This window comes from Notothenia coriiceps, unplaced genomic scaffold, assembly GCF_000735185.1.
Source record: "Notothenia coriiceps isolate Sejong01 unplaced genomic scaffold, NC01 NC01_scaffold00020081, whole genome shotgun sequence".
Lineage (NCBI taxonomy): Eukaryota > Metazoa > Chordata > Actinopteri > Perciformes > Nototheniidae > Notothenia > Notothenia coriiceps.
The window spans coordinates 298,270-316,420 of record NW_011352782.1 but is presented as its reverse complement, the minus strand read 5'-3'; the positions used below and the strand labels follow the sequence as shown (position 1 = coordinate 316,420).

At 40.9% G+C, this 18,151-nt stretch overlaps 1 protein-coding gene across 2 annotated transcripts in view; it reads left to right on the top strand.

Moving 5' to 3' along the window:
• The window catches only part of olfm2a (olfactomedin 2a), a 42,807-nt gene that overhangs the window by 17,056 nt on the left and 7,600 nt on the right, over positions 1 to 18,151 (top strand). The window contains exons 1-2 of one of the 2 annotated variants that reach the window (XM_010779299.1): positions 3,329 to 3,779; positions 14,351 to 14,500. In XM_010779299.1, the coding sequence (XP_010777601.1) occupies positions 3,636 to 3,779; positions 14,351 to 14,500 (294 nt within the window). In that variant the 5' untranslated portion in view covers positions 3,329 to 3,635. Of the gene's footprint in view, positions 1 to 3,328; positions 3,780 to 14,350; positions 14,501 to 18,151 lie in introns of those variants that run through there. The other variant, XM_010779300.1, reaches the window with a different exon arrangement.

The window sequence follows — 18,151 nt, the reverse complement described above, 5'->3', positions numbered from 1 at the left end:
GCATGCAGATGTTCCACAGGGTTTGTTTCTATCTGAGTCCACGCATGCAACAGGACAGCTATGAACACCACTGAATGTGCATGAGCTCCAGACAGAAATAGTAGGAGCGAAGACACATGCAGGGTAAAGGAGAAACACATGATGCGATGCCATTTTTATTAATGCTGGAAGGGCCAAGAGAAACAACAAAGAGAGGCAGAGAGTGAGAGAAGTTAAAGGCTAAATAAAATTCATGAGAAGGAGAACAAAGGAGAGCAGAGAATTGAAGATAATAAGCAGCGAAAATGAGTCTGGACAATTATTATGGTGGAAATTGTGAGGAATGGCAGTGAAAATTAATCAAAAAGAATTAAATTATTACAGGTTAAAAGGCCGACTTCCTCTCTAGTTAATATGTAATGAAAGCTTGTTCTGCCAACAGACTTCGTGATTAGATAGTTGATTGGCAGAGCATGGATTTCTTTGTGGTATGGCAGATTGTCCTCATGACACTCATTATTCCCTTCCTTTATTTGGGCCATCACTTTACAAAAGATGGCATCTGACCCGCACTCTGTGACAAGAATTTAAAGTTTGAAAGAGTTCAGGTGCGCTCAACCTCACACAAGTAATGTGATTAAGTTATTAACAATGGCTTTGAATAAAAAGACCCTGAGATAGAAGAAAAGGATATGAAAAACCTGTGATAGAAGATATGATTTGCAGGAGTCTGATGGCAGCCTCGATGGTTTCAGTTAATTTACATTTAGCAGGCGCAGCATTCACATACAGTATGTTTTTGGCACAAATTAAAGAAAGGCAAATTAAAAAGGGAAAAGCATTGTCCTCAGAATTTAAATAATAGTGTCTAGACTGCTATTATAAAATCAGAATGCAAGCTGATGAAAAGAGAGAATAAAAAGGTCTGGGGGACACATTTTCCCTAGAGATGAAACCTCTGAGTCACCAACTAGTAATAAAAGAACAGTCGACGGCACATGTCTAATTTGAGGAAACAAAACAACTACCTTTGATATTGATCATTATAATTTTGAACATTAGGCATGGGCAAGGGAATTCATTATGTCAAATTGGGTCCTTACTAGTTTAGGGCAATGTGTGGGCATTACTCAGAACATACTGTATATGGTCGTCATAATTGGGGCCAATGGAGGAACATTTAGGATGTGACCATGTACTTCTACCTGCTTTGAAATATCCTACTTCTTGCACAATGGCCATAGTCGTACATGGGGTGAAAGATTTTCACGTAATTTAAAATGATGCACCAATAAGCACCATCATAATGCTTTTCTTTTCAGTCACCCCTCTTACTTTGTACCAGGACAGAAGCAGGAGCTTGGTTATTTAATAAAGAAACAAGGGTAAAGGACGCCAATCGATGTTTAAGTCTTTGCTGCCACCCAGTGAATGTCACCATTACTGCATTCTCTTTATACGGTACATTGAAGTAAATATTAAGTACGGTAGATTACAAACATAGCTTTCTTCATCTCTCACAATAGTTGCAAGCACAGTCCCTTAAATACGTAAATATAGTTTATTATAAATGCTATTAGCACATTGTTTGGATTAGTTATAGTTATTTGCCTGTAGACATAGACAAACTATTTAGATACAAACTAAACAGATGATATGTGAAATGTACTTGGCTTCAGTCTATTTCCCGCATGCCCCTGAAGGCAGCAGTGTGTTTGTGACACTTTAATGCATTGTACCTTTCTCTAAAATCTCTGTGAGAAATGGAACAGAGTGACTCTAAACCGAAATGCCACGCGCTGCCTCACATATCCTTGACACGTTCACATAAAGTGACAACTACCTGTCTACCAGTTTCAATATTGCACAACAGCGATGATGGGCGATGATGCCCCCCCCCCCCACTCCCCTCTCCCTCTGACTGTGTAAGGCCGCATGTTGGCTGCAATCCCACCGGTAGCCACACAGGGTCAGTCTTGCTATACAAAAATAGAGGCGCAGACACATGTGGGAGCCAGCAGGTGAACTGAGGAGGGATTAATTATTTTTGGATGGGGCTGAGAAAGCTGTCTCTTCTCATATCACTTCACAGTATGGCCGACACAGCGGAAGCCATATCACTCACCCGATGTGACTGCTCGGTGAAGGGAGCCCATCCATTGCTGACAAACTGAATAAGTCAGCAGCCCAGGAAGCCAACAGAAAGGAAGATGACCTGGACGTTTTGTCTGAGTGGGCCACTCTGTCATCATTATTCATGGTTGTTTAGGGCATAATATGAGACCGCCAGTAGCCCAGAATATTGCAGGAAAATGCGGTAAGGAGATGCTTCAAGCTTCAAGTAGTAATTTGAGACACTCTCCAGATCCAATACATACCCTACATCCAAAGGGTTGATCTACACACGTCTGAGGTCTGTCCTGAAATGATCTCCAATCAAGATAGAGGCAAAGCCCCTTAGGTGATACAACATCCAATAGGCAGTAAAGCAATTGCTATGCTATCTGACACTGGTTTACCTGCTGTGATTGTGCTGAGAGCTTAAGCCATTTGGATTACAGCAATACAACAATTGTCTACCACTTGAAAATAACTTGTAATCCCCCATTATTGAAGGAAAGCATGTGGTAGCAGCCAGGTAAGAAAACAAATGTATTATCAGTTTTGGATACAAGTTGTTTTGTAAGCTTTAACGTTATCCGTCATTATGTCAATTCAATCATTATCCAAATTTGAACTCTTGCACTTATACTGTAGTTTTAGAGTTTCAGGCAGTGAATGTCGAGAAGACATGTAAGTTAAGATGGTGATATGGTTACGCCCCAGGCAGAGTGGAGATGGTAGGATACTGTAGAAGTGGAGGCTACAGGCTGATATGTCATAAAGCAGAATGACGGATGAGCTGTCAGAAGCAGCCGTAGGCAGAGGCATCAGATCTCTCATACCATTAATACTTTTATGAATGTCTCCCCTCACGTCCCTGGAAGACCTTAAATCTATCGACTTCCTTATTTTTATAACCAGTCCTCCAATCAGTGAAGTTAGTTTGATGAGGGCAGTCTACTCAACCTGAGATTATGCCTTTGGCACACACATGCCACAGAGCTGAGATCAGCCCTCTCACATCAGTCTCTATCTGATCTCCACACAGCACACAAATGTGGAAGTGCACACACACACTGAGATTTGAATCATGAAAGCACAGCCAAATGTCAGAGAAACAGAAAAGAATAGATGCATGCATGCAAAACAGGGCTGGCAAGAACAGAGCATAGGCTGATCGGGAGGGGTTGAGACAGAGAGGCAGCCAATGCGCAGCTCTGCATCTTGAGGAAGAGAGTGGAACGGAGAGGGAGGGAGAGATAAGGGGAGAGTGAGGAAGTGAGGGCGAGGGAGGGGGTGAGGCTGAGGCAGTCACTCTGAGGGGAAAGATTCCAGGGTGATGCTGTTGGATGTGAGCTGCTCTCCTCTAACCAGTCTCTGGCTGTGGGTCTGGTAACTGTGCTTCTCCAGCTCTGGGAGGCAGACACTGACTGGCTGCTTCCTGCCTGGACTGTCTGGAGCAGAGAGGGGTTTGACTGGAGCCGAGGTCCAGGGCAGGGCAGGGTAGGGCTGGCTGCAGGGCTGTTAGCGCCGGGGCCCCACAGGGAGCAAACATGAGCGTTCCCATGCTAAAGATCGGGGCGGTGCTCAGCACCATGGCTATGGTGACCAACTGGATGTCTCAAACTCTGCCCTCTCTGGTTGGACTCAACGGGACCACCATCTCCAGAGGGGGCACTTCGGAGAGGATTGTCAGTGTGCGTATGACTTACTTTCATTTTTTGCAAGTATCTGTGTGCACTATATTTGTCCATTAATGTTTTTATTGTGAATGTAAGGAAAAAAGAGAGTGACAGCAGAAGACTCGGGGTGATATTGAAAAAATGGAAAGATACTAAGATGAGAGTTAGAGTGTGCCTCATGTTTAACTAAAGAAACAGCAGAGGGGTTTCTGGGAGGAGTGATGGGTTTGGGACTGTCACAAGTGCTATGATGTTTTAATAAGAGCAAGATGATGGAAGTCGACATGCATGTGCGAGCAATGTTTCAGCCAAACCTGAAAGATATACATGTTGGTGTGTGAGTCATGTTAAGTATAATGATGCAGGATTGTGGGCTAGTGACTGAGTGATAAGTGAGAGGCGGAGGCGCAGTGTAGACGATTGTGGTAAATCATATGTCTTTGGCGGGGTGACGGGAGGTAGAGAGCTGTTCTGAGTGATGTTCAGGCTGATCCCATCTGTCACTCACCTCCAGGGTGGGAAAGATGTTCAGATTCAGAGGCTATGGGGGAGACAGGGAGGTTGAGACAATGTTACAGTTTAACGTCTTATTTCTCCTCCGCTGTTTGTCCCTAAATCCTCCATTTAGAGAGGTCATACAGGTATAACAAGGGCATCTGATGTGTTTCGTTAGAAAACTGTTACTTAGTTTAAGGTTTTATAATTTTGTTTACACGCTAAGTTTTTTGTGACAGTTTGCTAATAGGAGGCAAGACAGACATTAAATATATCAAGTAGACTAATAATTGATTAATTCATAGGTAACTGATTGCCTTCGCCTCTATCCCGAGTGTGTTATTTGTGGTAACCTTACCCTTTAAGCAAATACTTTGGTCTGTTGAAATGATTGAATGAAATGTAACATCCCAAGAGATTTGCAACCATCTGGGTAAATGTGTGTGTCTGCATGTGTAAATGAATTGATGTGGGTGTGTTTTTATGTCCAAATATGAACCCAAAGGAAGTTTTGGAATGTGTGTCTCAGGGGGGACATTCCATCCGTTTAAAAAAAGAGTTATATAATTTTAAATGGTTTGTTAAAACATCAATCCCAGCATTATGTCTCCCTATGATTGCAGTGAGGTGTCAGGTTGATGTCTTCTTGGAGATAAACTCACAGTATACCCTTGTGAAAATGTCAAGCATCTAGGTAAAAGCATTTTGCTCCAAATTGTGTTGTATCTTTCCTACATCAGGCTCATATTTGAGCAGGTCAATCTCAGTAAATCATCAAAGTTAAATCATAATGTCAGAACGTAAGGCATGTTTGAATTATTTACAGCACTAAACTCTATAATCCTATTGAACACCCACCTTTCCCCGGGGCTATGGCCTGATTAAGCTATGCACTGTTTTTTGTAAACTTGCTTATCCTGCTTAGGGTCAAGAGAAATAGAACATGTTGCAAGGTTCTTCTTCGGTAAACTCATGTCTGGGAGCCTTGTAATTTGCATTTCAAAAGACTGGAAACAACAGATTATTATAAATAGTTGTGAGTGGCTATTTTCTTTCAGGCAACTCATTCACGAGAGAAAAGGAGAAAGGCTGCCATCTAAGATCATTCCATCAATGTTTTATTACAACTGATGAGCCAGTTTGATTGTGCCAGAACATATTACAGTATACCAGTCTGCTGTGATGGGAAATGTCTCCCCTTTGAGACAGGAATAAAACAATGGCAGGGAATAAAACTTTAATGTAAAGCCTCGCCTCAAAGTCCTATCACTATTAATGAGACATTTGCCTGTGATGATCTTAGAAGCAGTCGTGACTCACACAATGTTTAGAGCTCTAATCAAAAACAATCTAGCCACAGTCTTGTGACACTGTGATGCTAGTGCGCCAGTGGCCATTGCGTGCACTGCTGCCAGTCTCCACTCTGGCACCAGTGCACGCTGCTTCCACTATTCTCCAAGCTCAGAGCTATTTCCATAGTCTGCTTTCTGCGCTCGTCTTCTAACCAGCTTATTCAAGAACACAGCTGACTGAGTTTCTCTGTCCTTTCTGAGAAGGCACTGAGCACAACCCTGCCTGGATGCTTGTACACATCTGGAGAGTGCAAAACTATGTTCTTTAATGAGCAGAGGAGACCCAAGAGCTCTAACATAGAATGTGTGTTCCTGCACAAGATGGTCAAGCCCAAAAGTCACTTTTGTAGACCTTGTGCACGCACACTTATTTTTATTTATTTATTTTTAAATGGTATACTAAGAAATGTATATGAATCTATTAGTACAATTGGCAGTTGTTGTTGTTGTTGTTGTTGAATATGGTAACCAGCGTGCTCTTTCATTATGTTTTTCAAAGCTGAAATCAAGTCAAGGTAACACCTGCCATTTGGGATACAGTTGCCATGGCATTGCTACATTTGTTTTGCCAGATGAAAATCAACAAAAATAAGAACTTTTTTATTTGCAAATACCTGGGGGAATGCATCACATAGTTTAGCATAGTCAGAGAGACATCATACTTGCTATCAAGTTAACCACTGATAAATAATATAATAATAATAATATAATAATAATAACAAAACTGATCCGAGAATTGAACCTTGGTGTACTCTACATGTTAAAGTCAGAGTAGAAAATACATTAAGATAGATCATATCTGCTTTTAAGTAATAACATCTCAAGGTACCTGTTTACTGATTCTTTCTGTGCTTAGGAAAGGATTACCGGCGCATTATGGTTTATTTTTTCAAGGAAATAAAATGTGTGTACTGTATCTGTTCACGTGTACAAGATGTAAAAAAATGCCTTTTTGGGTTTAATTTAAAGAAAGAAAGAGATAAGTAGTGTAAAATAACATCGTGCTGTGAGCTGGTTTTCCTCCTGCCCTCCCAAATATTTTGAGTCACCATTTGCCAATGTCATATATAATGTGGTTGCATACCCATAACACCTCTTTTGTGTGTGTGCGTGAGTGTGTGTTGACTCTCCCTTTGATATCTAAAATAAGAAAGCTGTGAGCCAGAAGAGTGAGATCAAATATTCCCAGCATCAAAAGGGAGCAGAAAACAACAAATGGCAGTGAACAAACAGCCAGGCTCACAATATGATTGGGGTCACCCAGTCAGTCACTATGTAGGAATGTAAACGTTATCACGTCCACTGTGCAATCCAATAAAGCAGACTGTTAAAATCGATTCTTGGCCATGGATTTAAGATTAAACACTGCTGCAGAATTTTATTTGCACACTTTTCTTTTATGTTCTTTGTACAGCCTTCAACCAAACTTTATTTGAGGTCAGACCCAGACAGGTGTCCTCTACTACTTAGTCAATGTGATGTGGTGTGGAGAGACAGATTCTCAGTGAACGACCATCTAATAATCATTCTTAAATTGTTTTGATACATGAGCTGCGTTGTAGCTTTATTGATCCCAGTCTTTATAGATGGGCTCATTATCAGGCCTCAGACATGGTTCATTTTCTATTATGACAGTGTAATTTCAAGTCAACTGAACTTATGTCTGACTCGTGCTTTGCCCTTCAAAAGCTATTTGATGATTTCACAATTCACACTCTTCTGCAAGCCAAATTTTCCTCCATTGAACCACTGACTGTGTGTGTTCTAACAGTTTATACAGTATTTCCTCACACTCTCCCTCACCCCTCCTCAATTTAACACCAGCTATCAGCTACAGCTATCTGGTAGCCGTCTAACAGCAGACTGGATGCCAAATGTTTTGCACCGGGTCACCTGGCATGGCACAGGCAGCCTGCTCCAAAAAGTATAACGTTGTAGCTCCTATGTGCTGAACATTGGTGAGTGTAATATTCTCCTACTTCTCCAACAGAGCTCAAACTTAACCCCCCAACTTCAAAAAGCACTTGACGGATCTGTCATCCCTACTGTCATCTAAGTGTGATCCCGATTAGAATGAGTGAGCTGCAGATGGAAAGCAAGCAGGACACCAGGCAGGAGGGGTGGCAGGCACGAGAGTGATGGAGTGGGAGAGAGTACGAGGCAGCAGGGAGGAAAATAAGGCAGCAGGGAGAGGGGCATGATGAGTTTATGAGTCATATTATTGACTGGCAACCATGCTGCACTGATTGTGGTAATCGGTTTTCCTTGGGTGCAGGACAGACTAGGGACTTGACTCGGAGTCTTCATTGAGTTTTGTTGTAAAGGCCAGCAGCTGGCCTGTGCATTGAGGATTGAGTGATTGTTCATTTGAAGAGCGGTGGGGTGTATTTGCATGTTTATTTGTACACGGTCGATTACAGCAATATCCAGCCAATTTGAAAAATGAGATGAGATTGTTTGGCCTCTGTGTAGCAGGGACAGATGTTTCTACTGTGCTGGGGACAAGCGTTTAGAAAAGTGAATGCCTGGCACAGAATGTGACTCTGCAGAGGGAAAGAAAGTGAAGATGCAGAACAAGGATAAACAAAGTTGGCATTGTGGGATGGAAACAGAAGAGACAGATTATGTGGGTAGCATTCTTTTCCTTACTATCTCTCCTTACGCCCCTTACTGTATCTCAAAATGCTTTTCTCTATACCACTTTATCTCCACCCTATACTCTTCTTACACTGTACATCCTTTGACGTTGCACTTCCTCTGAGAGGATGGCAGGTTGAGTTCACAGCATAGCAGCACGATCTATCTCATATCCCTGCTCCTGCCCGTTTGCCCCTTTCTGCCTGCTGTTTATGAAAGTTATAATAGACTTCCCGTCATGCTCATAAAGTAGGGAGCTGAAGATTTATGACCTCATTTAGCTCTGGCTTAACAGCAGCGAGCTCCAGGGTTCATTTAATGAAATGCCAGAGGAAGTCCATCCTGCAACTCTCGACAGTGATACCAGCAGCTCCAATGTCTAATTGGATAATCCCTCTGAACTTTGTTAATCACTACAATACAAGGGTCTGAGCAACTTTGCACTGAAGGAACACTTAGGTAAAAGCACAATGTGGCTTGTTAGTTTTCATTAAGGTTGTAAACGACACATTATCTCATTGGAAACTGGTCCTTTGTACATGCTGCGAACAGGAAGCAGAGGAGAAAGGTTGGAGTTGCATTGGGTTTAGCTTAGTAATGGCCACAGCCTCTCATCTCATCTCCTCTTCCCCTTTCTCAGCAGGGATTCAACTGAAGTTTTCATACTGAATTGTGACTGGGCAGTGTTTTAACTAAGCTAGAGGAAATTAGAACCATCTCTCTTTCCATTGTCAGCCTTTCTCAAACAACAACACTTCATTTTCCGCCTATCACCATATCAGTAACTTCCAATTAAATTGTTTTTCTATTGGGAGAATGGCAGGTTGTAGATGGAAGACATAGCAGCAATGGATGACGAGACTTCCTAGGCCCAGGCTGCCAGTTGTGATGTCATGGGATCAGAGGGAACCCGTGGGTGGCACAAAAGGGGAAGGACACTAATCTTGGAGTGTAATTTAAACTTGAGTAAGCAAGCCGAATTGATTTTTCATCTCTCTTGCCCTCTGCGGTTTCCTGTTGTTTTCAATGACTGCTGTCTTTCTCCTTAATGGGCTTTCGCATGGCAGCCCATGACCGTGAAAGCTTCAAATCTGGCACTTACATATTCTATTTCATCCCTGATGTCTAATGGGTGAATGTCTAAGACAGGGAACTCAACACCTCCTCCCTAGTCCCTACTATAACCAGTCTGTGTCTGGGAAGAGAGGATTATCTCTCAGACCTGAAGCTCCCTAAGATAACTAATAGCTAGCTAATGATGATAGCACAGGTTATGTAATCACTACTTTCTTAAACTTTTACACTCTGACCTGCACAGTATGCAAACATCATTCATTTATTTTACTATGTATACCCTGAATAATATTCTGTAAACCACGAGTTATTGGGGAGGTTGGATTTCCACCACTAATGACGTTTCTTATAGGCTGCATGTCATTGACCCAATCTTCGGGGGACTCATGATCATATATAAATAAATTAACTGGAGTTCCAAAACATATCCGTTCACGACATGCATCCAGAGAGATCAGTTTCGTATGGTATGTATGGTATATAGATCGCATTGCAACAGCTCAGGCACAAAGTATATAGGGACAAATCACATTTGCATTTAAAAATAACCTCTTTCCCCCCGCAATCTAAACTGCCAATGTAATGAGAATGGGAAAGTTAGTGCAGAATGGATAGGTGGGTGGTAATGAAATTGGAACGGCTTCAAATAAGCTTTTAATTTCAGCCCAGCATTTATGAAACATTAATGAAGAGAGGAGAAGATGGGATGCTGTGAAAGCTCCCTGGCTTGGGGAAAAAGCACATGAGGAGCACAGCGTGAGCTTAAACATGTTGGAAAATTAAGAAAGTATTTGGATAATGGAGCTGACATGCCTCAAATATTACTTTGTTGAATTTAGAACTTGCTTATTACAGCCCACTATGTAAGATATCATAACAAAATATGTTAGATACCAACTGTGGCTCCCTTTCAGGCTGATAGGAATATGAAATATTGATGCCCTCTTCTGCATCCATTCGCCACAATCCTTCTGAACCAAAAGTGAATTTCTAGTGCGTAGGCAGACAGGCAGCCCCCACATGTTTGGATATGAGGTAATTGTATTGAATGCAGGAGGCTGCACATACCCGGCCCTCAGAGTGAGTAAGACAAGTGGATTCTGCTGTTTGAGGCTAACTAATCTCCACTTGCTAACACAGCAGGCGATCAACTGTAATGAGTAGATGGTGTAAAATGGTATGGCCTCAAGATCCGCTATCTAACACACGTCCAAAGTATTGTAGCAGTCAAAGTGCTCTGCTGCAGTAATCATGCATACAGCTGCTCAGATATCAACAGAATCCCTTTCGGGGTTTAATCAGTAGTGTAGCTGCAGTTCCAAATGCATGCATCATCAACATTTTTCCTCTAGAAAATACCACATGTGGAACAATTCACATACTGTATGTGCTGTTATTCTGTGTACATGCAGATAATATACCGATACACCTAGGCAGTGTCACAGAAATACTCACAAACTCATGCACACAATAAATCTGACGTCCTGACAGTGACTGAGATGCGGGCAGAGAAGCAGACAAAGAAAAGAATCTCCCCCTCGGGCAATGGCAGAATGAAATATACAGTCAGTTATGGTTGAAAGAAATTAGAGGAGGCTCTGCTATTGAGTCTTATTTTCTCTTTTTTTTGCTTCAACTCCGCCAATGTTAGACTATTGTCTCTCCATTTTACAGCCAGAAGCTGGATTGCCTCAAAAAAGGAAGACTAATGACAAAAAAAGGTGCTGACTGACAGAAAAAAACACTGTGCAAGTCACTTCAGGAACTGGTTGCACATTAACTTGCACTGCACTGCACAAGCTCATAGTATATTACTCGCTACTTAGTTTAATTAAACTTAGATGTATTCATTTAAAAAAGGTATGAGTCGACTTAATCTACCCTTTATATAATGAAACAGGTCAAATATGAAAAGAGTGTCTTTTGTCATTGTCATGGTTGATATTGCAACATTTAAGTCACTCAGGTATGGTCTATTGGCCATAATGTATTTGATCAAAGTCAGATTTAAAATGCACTCAATCTGAGAGTGTGAGGAACTGGAGGAAGAACAGGGGAGGGGAGGGAGAGAGGGGGGTGGGGTGCCGAGGGATTTGCAGGAGTGACAAAATGTGACAGTGAGCACATTGGCTTGCAGGGTGGCTGCTACTTGACACTCCAATCACACAGTCCCCTTGTCCCCCAAGACATTTTAATCTGATCCCCCGACCAAAGAAGACGAGAGCACAAAAATCCTCAGCAGAAAGCAGGAGAGCGGCACCGGGTCGAGCCACGAGGTCTTATTTCCAGCCTTTTTCTGCCACTTATGTGAATGGGTCTTTAATTGTATCACTAAAATGGCTGCTTCTTCTCTCATTACATGTTGCTTTATGTGCCGAGTGTGTGTAGGTGCAACGTGACTGAAAGGAACGGTCCGGGCCTTTGTGTAAACTGTGTGCACATGTGTGTGTGTGCTACGGCACTACTTTTGATTGGATTAGTCAGAGAGAGAAATCCATCCTTTCAGCTTCGACCCTCCTCCACTGGTTACATGCTGCATTATCGATCTCGAACAGCTCCATTTCCTCTCTGTGTCCAAACCTATTAGATGCCCTGCTTTCACACAGCCTGGTCTGATCCCTCCCTCTTCCTCTTTTCTTTAAAACCCCAATTTTCCTCCCATTTGTCTTTCTTCATCCCCTGTCAAGCTCTTACTCCATCTCTGTCATGGTGTTGTGTTTTTCATCCCTTTATGTATTTTTCACAAATGTTCTTGTCTTATCTTAATCTGCACCCATTTCTATCCTCCATCTCTCTCTCCTCCTTTCTTTAAAGCTGAGAGCACCACCTCTGTCAATCTCTGGCTTCGCTTTCCCTCTGTTCCTCCCCAGTTAATCCTAAAATTAGACTGCATAGATTTTGAGTAGTTGGATGGATCAATTGCTATTAATTGCCTTTGGGGAAGAGTCACTTTTGACAGGTTTGCAAGAGAGTAGGAGAATGCCATGGAGAAATTATGACTTTGCAGCTAATGCATGGTGACAGAATGGGCACAACTAATCAGGATATGGAAAGTATTAAAGAGTTATTTTTCTCTCTAAACACTTTCAACAACACTTTCAAATATTAGATACATTTATTAGTTTAGAAATGGTTTATTGTGTAACACTTTTCAGATCACTGTTGATAAATGCTGGCAGAAAAATATCTAGTCTGCCCTCGTGTATTTTGAAAATACCAAGCCTGCTTGGTACGTAATGAAGATTTAAGTTGGAAACTTTATATGGGAATAACAGTAACAGAAATGTACGGGAATTAACTAGAATATAATGGAAATATACGGGTTATCTGCTTGGGGTTCACTTAACATGTCATATTCAGACAGAAACAACCCTTTAACCAGATCCTAAAGTTTAGGATCTGGTTGAATGGTTACTTTAGGACCTAAACAGGCAGTCATCCATAGGAATCCCGAACCCAATAAAATACCCAATATTAACGGTGTGTGTGTCTGCCCAAGGACAATTTAAGGTAAAACCTAATAGAGGTGTCATACATAATAACCTAATAAAAGTAAATGTAACAACTACTACAGTGCAACAAAACAGGAAGATTAAATGTGGTCTCTTAAACATAAGATCTCTAGCATCTAAAGCAATACTGGTAAATGATTTAATATCAGATTATAATATTGATATATGCTGTCTCACTGAAACTTGGTTGAGACATGAAGAATATGTCAGCATAAATGAGGCCACTCCACCCAGCCATATCAATACTCATATTGCCCGAGGCACGGGCCGAGGAGGTGGAGTTGCAGCAATCTTTGACTCAAGTTTACTTATCAATACTAAACAAAAATTTAATTATACCTCCTTTGAAAGCCTCATTTTTAGTCTTACGCATCCGACCTGGAAAACTTTGCAGCCAATCTTATTTGTTACAGTGTACCGTGCACCAGGTCCTTATTCAGAATTCTTATCAGAATTCTCTGAGTTTTTATCAACTTTGGTACTTAAAACAGATAAAGTAATTATCGTAGGTGACTTTAATATTCATGTTGACGATGATAAAAATAGCCTTACTGTTGCATTTAACTCTATATTANGTGTGCCATTTTTCCCTTTAAACTGTGGGTTTTCTCTGGAAGTTTTTCCTTGTACGATGTGAGGGTCTAAGGACAGAGGGTGTCGTATTGTCATACTGATATTCTGTACAAACTGTGAAGTCCACTGAGACAAATGTAACATTTGTGATATTGGGCTATATAAATAAACATTGATTGATTGATGATTGATTGATAAACAGACATGGACAAATAAATCCATTCATTTGTCGAATACTAATTGGCAACGGGCCATGTGGTGAGATAAATAAAGGGGAATGGTACTTGAAAACAACAATATGGGCTTTGTGCAAACTTTTAAGCAAACAACTCATTAAAAAATAAATGTTTCACAATAAAGAATGACTTGAATTAGATTAATTAAAACTCCTCAAATAGCATGTTTAATCAAGCTACATCCCACATGGAAACAGCTAGTTAGCAAGGACAGCGCAGTAAGTTTGCTTTAGGCTACTCTGTGCTGTTTCACTGAAACATCATTAAAAACAAAAACATATTTTACACTTAGAATAAATCATAACTTGCATTGCATGTAGTCCCTTGGCTGACATTCCAATGTGGGCTGCACAGATGATAAGAGAATGCATGGTGCATGGCGGGTAGTCATTGTATTTGATTATTTAATGGAATTCTGGCAAGTTATCTGTACATGTGATGAAAGAGTGCGCTGCTGAGTGAAAGCATTGGGATAATTCAATATAATAGGCATACATTAACTAAAACATGCCAGAAGACGTTGTTTTTCATCTTATGTGCTTTTTTTTTATAGACATTGTGCAAAATGACCCTTAACCCTTTTTTCAAAAGATTCCAGGTACCGGTACATGTTTTAACCATTTAAAAACAGGATAAAAAACAGCAGAGAGAAGCAACACGTTTATTCTCTTGGTCTAAGATATATATATGTCTCTGTGTTTCTGCAGGCTCTGTACCCGAGCCCAGAGGAGGGCTGGCAGATCTACAGCTCGGCGCAGGACGCAGATGGGAAGTGTATCTGTACCGTGGTCGCACCGGCACAGAACATGTGTAACCGAGACCCACGCAGCAGGCAACTTCGCCAGCTCATGGAGAAGGTGACAGCTGTCAATAACACACTCACTTTGAGACACAAGTGTTACCCACACAGACACGCTGCAGCGCGTCGTGTCTGGCGCCGTCTGTCACGTACAGGCTGCCGAAGTGAATATAGACACTAACTTTACCCCACAGTTGATCAGACACGAAGATGAATATCTGTTTGTTAAACTCTTGTTTTTTTAATCACATGTTGAGTATAAATTACCTTCGTAACATAAATGTTCCAAACTTGCCCCTGAATTAGATTCAGTAAGCCTCTTAATGTTTCTTAATTCCTAAAATAATTTTTTAACAAATCAGCGAAGATAGCAAATGCTTTGTCTGCGTAGTTACACAGTTAATGTTGCACACACTAAATCTGTTTACTTACAGTAGAGTTATGCTCATTCTGCTCAGTCTTCCTCTTAGTGAGAAACATGTCAATACATCTTTTTATGAAAACGTGTGTCCTATATGTCAAGCAAATAAATGTAATGTAATACTAAACTTTGACACATGCAAAACCCGCAATCACACTATACTGTTCCAGCAACCAGACAATAAATCTATGTTTTATTTGCATGCAGTATTATTGACCTACAATGTGTACGCGCAAGCACACAAACACACCAGTGGTGAGAGTAGACGCAGGAGAGGAGTGCTGCAGGATGGCTTCTTTCCATTCTTATCTATTTGTCTCCCAAATTCACAAATAATTATTAGAGAAATAATGTTTGACAGCTTTCCCCTGCTGGAGAGGCCATGGCAGCTCATTGACAGCAAATTTGCTTTTTGCAGATGCACTAAGGCAGTGAATGGGTGAATAAGCGTTGATCCGCAGAGTGAGTAAAAGCCTGAGAGCCAAAAGTTAAAAAAAGAGCGGGGGAGACAGGAGGGGCTGACATTGATGTAGTCTTTTGAGGAGAGATGGAGGTAAATTGAAACGCTGAATAGGCCCCGAGGTCCTGATGGATCAATGAGATACCTGAATTCACATATTGCATTTCTTCTCATTTAAGTTTGCCTTTTCCCCTGACAGTCTCTGCCGGCTGCTATTTCAAAAACAGGTTCATACAGACAAAACCCACACTCATCACACCTTTGAAAGAAGCATATTTCAACAGAGAAAGCATATTCTTTCTGAGAAACAGACACACTAGAAAGCTTTTCAGATAAAGTAGCTGTCTTTACCTACATATGTGAATGTATAGATGCACCATATACTGTATGTCTTTACAGGAATAGTTTTATACTATACTATGTATGTTCATGTGGAAAGAATATATTTCTGCATGTAAATATCCCCCATCCTTATTTTTAAGTATGCAGAATCCAAATACAGTACATACAGTATGCATTTAATGATGGGTATCTAAACTTTGCAGCATTGTTAGTCCTGCTTATATAGCTAAAGCAACTGAGTTTGTAGATTGAATGCAGGTTAAATACAAGTCTGTAGAGTAATGTGAAGGTGTGAGCTGTGACTGCAACATAATCTTGTTTAAAGTATGTCTGGTGAGCCTTTATGCAGATAATAACATCACTTTTGGATGGTTAAAGACATAAAATAAAGGTGAAAATATGTTAGGGTGTAGATTTATATGAGAGTAAAGTTGTTCATGTTCCATTCTGATGTATTTCGATATAATACAATAAAATAAATTACAAAACATTACACAAAAAGGCTTATCAAATTACCACAGAGTGAAATAACGGCCTCTCAGATTTGCAAACATTATATGTATTGATGTATTGGATTGAATTAAACAGCATGGGTATGCACAGTGCTTGTGACACACCAGTAGTCAGAGCCAAGCTCTCCCATCAAATACAGTGCACAGACCAGCCTAATGAGGATACCTGTGGTCAGCGCTATTTTAGATGCACTCTAGCGAGACCACAAGTAACAAGAATATATGTATGTGTGTATGCGCGTGTGTGTGTGCACATAATAGCACTATGTGCACTAAGAGATCCTCATTTGAACCCCGAGCATGTGTGGGATTTATTTCAGCCGACCAGATCCACAAAGGCTCCCCCTGACAGAGAAAGCCAAGGTTGCACTAACAATGTCAAAACCGCCCTCTGTTCAAAGAATGTAAAGCAGCCTTCTGGAAAAGCCTCTATTCAGCTTTCTGCAAAGGCAGACAAAATACCATCCAGGGCAGAGTAAGCCATGAAGGACGGTGGGGAGAGAAGGCTCATTGCACAGACTTTAGGACACCTCAGCCCACCCTTGGACCTTTCGGTTCAAGTGAGTTAAGATGAGATTAAATGATATACAGTAGGAGGGCCCAGTCAGGTAGGCATACATACACACAACACTTCAGGATTTGGTACAGACTGAGTCATTAACAATAAACACCTGCAAATGATTGGATTCTGGGAAGTATGAGGTGTGGGTGCTTGAGTGTGGATCACTTATGACAGCTCAGAGGATGGAGCACTCCCAACTGTCACCACAGAGCAGGAGGACGCTGACACTGTTAAGGTTTCAGGCTGGTGCAACACTTAACTGTTTCTCGTTCCCCCATCTGTAGTGCTGTCAAACTAGTTTTTAAATTGGTGAAGAAAAACAAAGTCACACCAACTATTCACTGGTGAGTTCACGAAGCATGTGATGATTTGAGAGTACAAAAAGGTGTCAAGGTGTAGGCAAGTAAGACATTTGGTGGTAAACAGACTTTATGTCAAGCTGAGTGACCTTTGAGAGTTTGGACTGTTTATTGTTGTGAGAAAGTGATTTGAATAAATATCTTCTCACTTTATCAGTGTGCTTTGAGTTTCAGAGGTGCTTGTGGGTGTGTGTTTGTGTGGGTAGTTGGACATATGTACGCATGAGTTGCCTATATGCACCACAAAGCCCTCAAACATTTGTCAGAGGATTTCTGGCCAGTTCAGTGCAACGTGCAGGATATGAGGGGGTGTATGAAACAGTAGGTTGGTTATGCAGCACGAAAGTGGGTTATCAAAGTGTGAGCAAGTGGAGTACTTAGTAAAAATTAAACATAGTGCAAAAGTGAGAACTGAGCTTCAATAAACACCTACTTGACAGCATGTTTGCACCTCCATGAATATGGTGTTTATTTAACTTGGTCACATCATCATAATGTTAGTGAACATAGCCAGCTACCCTTCTGTTTAGATAGCATGGAGAGATTGGATATTGGTATCCTAATTAGGTAGCTTTTTTCTTTTTAAAATAATTGATTAATGTGTTGTGCTTCTTTATGCGTTTTCTTGATTAAGCTCTGCTGCTTTTTCAAGATGACTTTTCATCTTGTTTATTCTTGTCTTTAGTCTCTTATTTGCATTTGCTAATTATGCCACCTGTTTATTTTTGTTTTTTATATCCTTGTGTGTTTCAAATGACTTACAGCTGTCCTTTTACTTAACTCTCTACTTTCACTGTGGTAAGGTTTTATTACCACACTCATCCATTTCTTCAATCTAGTGCAGAGACCAAGGTTTTAATGTACAATTCAATGCAAATATGAGGAGGAAAGCAAACTAGTACATCTATAGCAAGGTCAAGGAGATAGTACATTTGCTCTCAAATGAATTGAAATATACAGATGACAAATGGCAATGGAACCCTTTAGGGAAATACATTTTTGGAAAAACGTTCCAACCTTCACTGGGGGAAGTTATGAAAACAACTTGGAGGG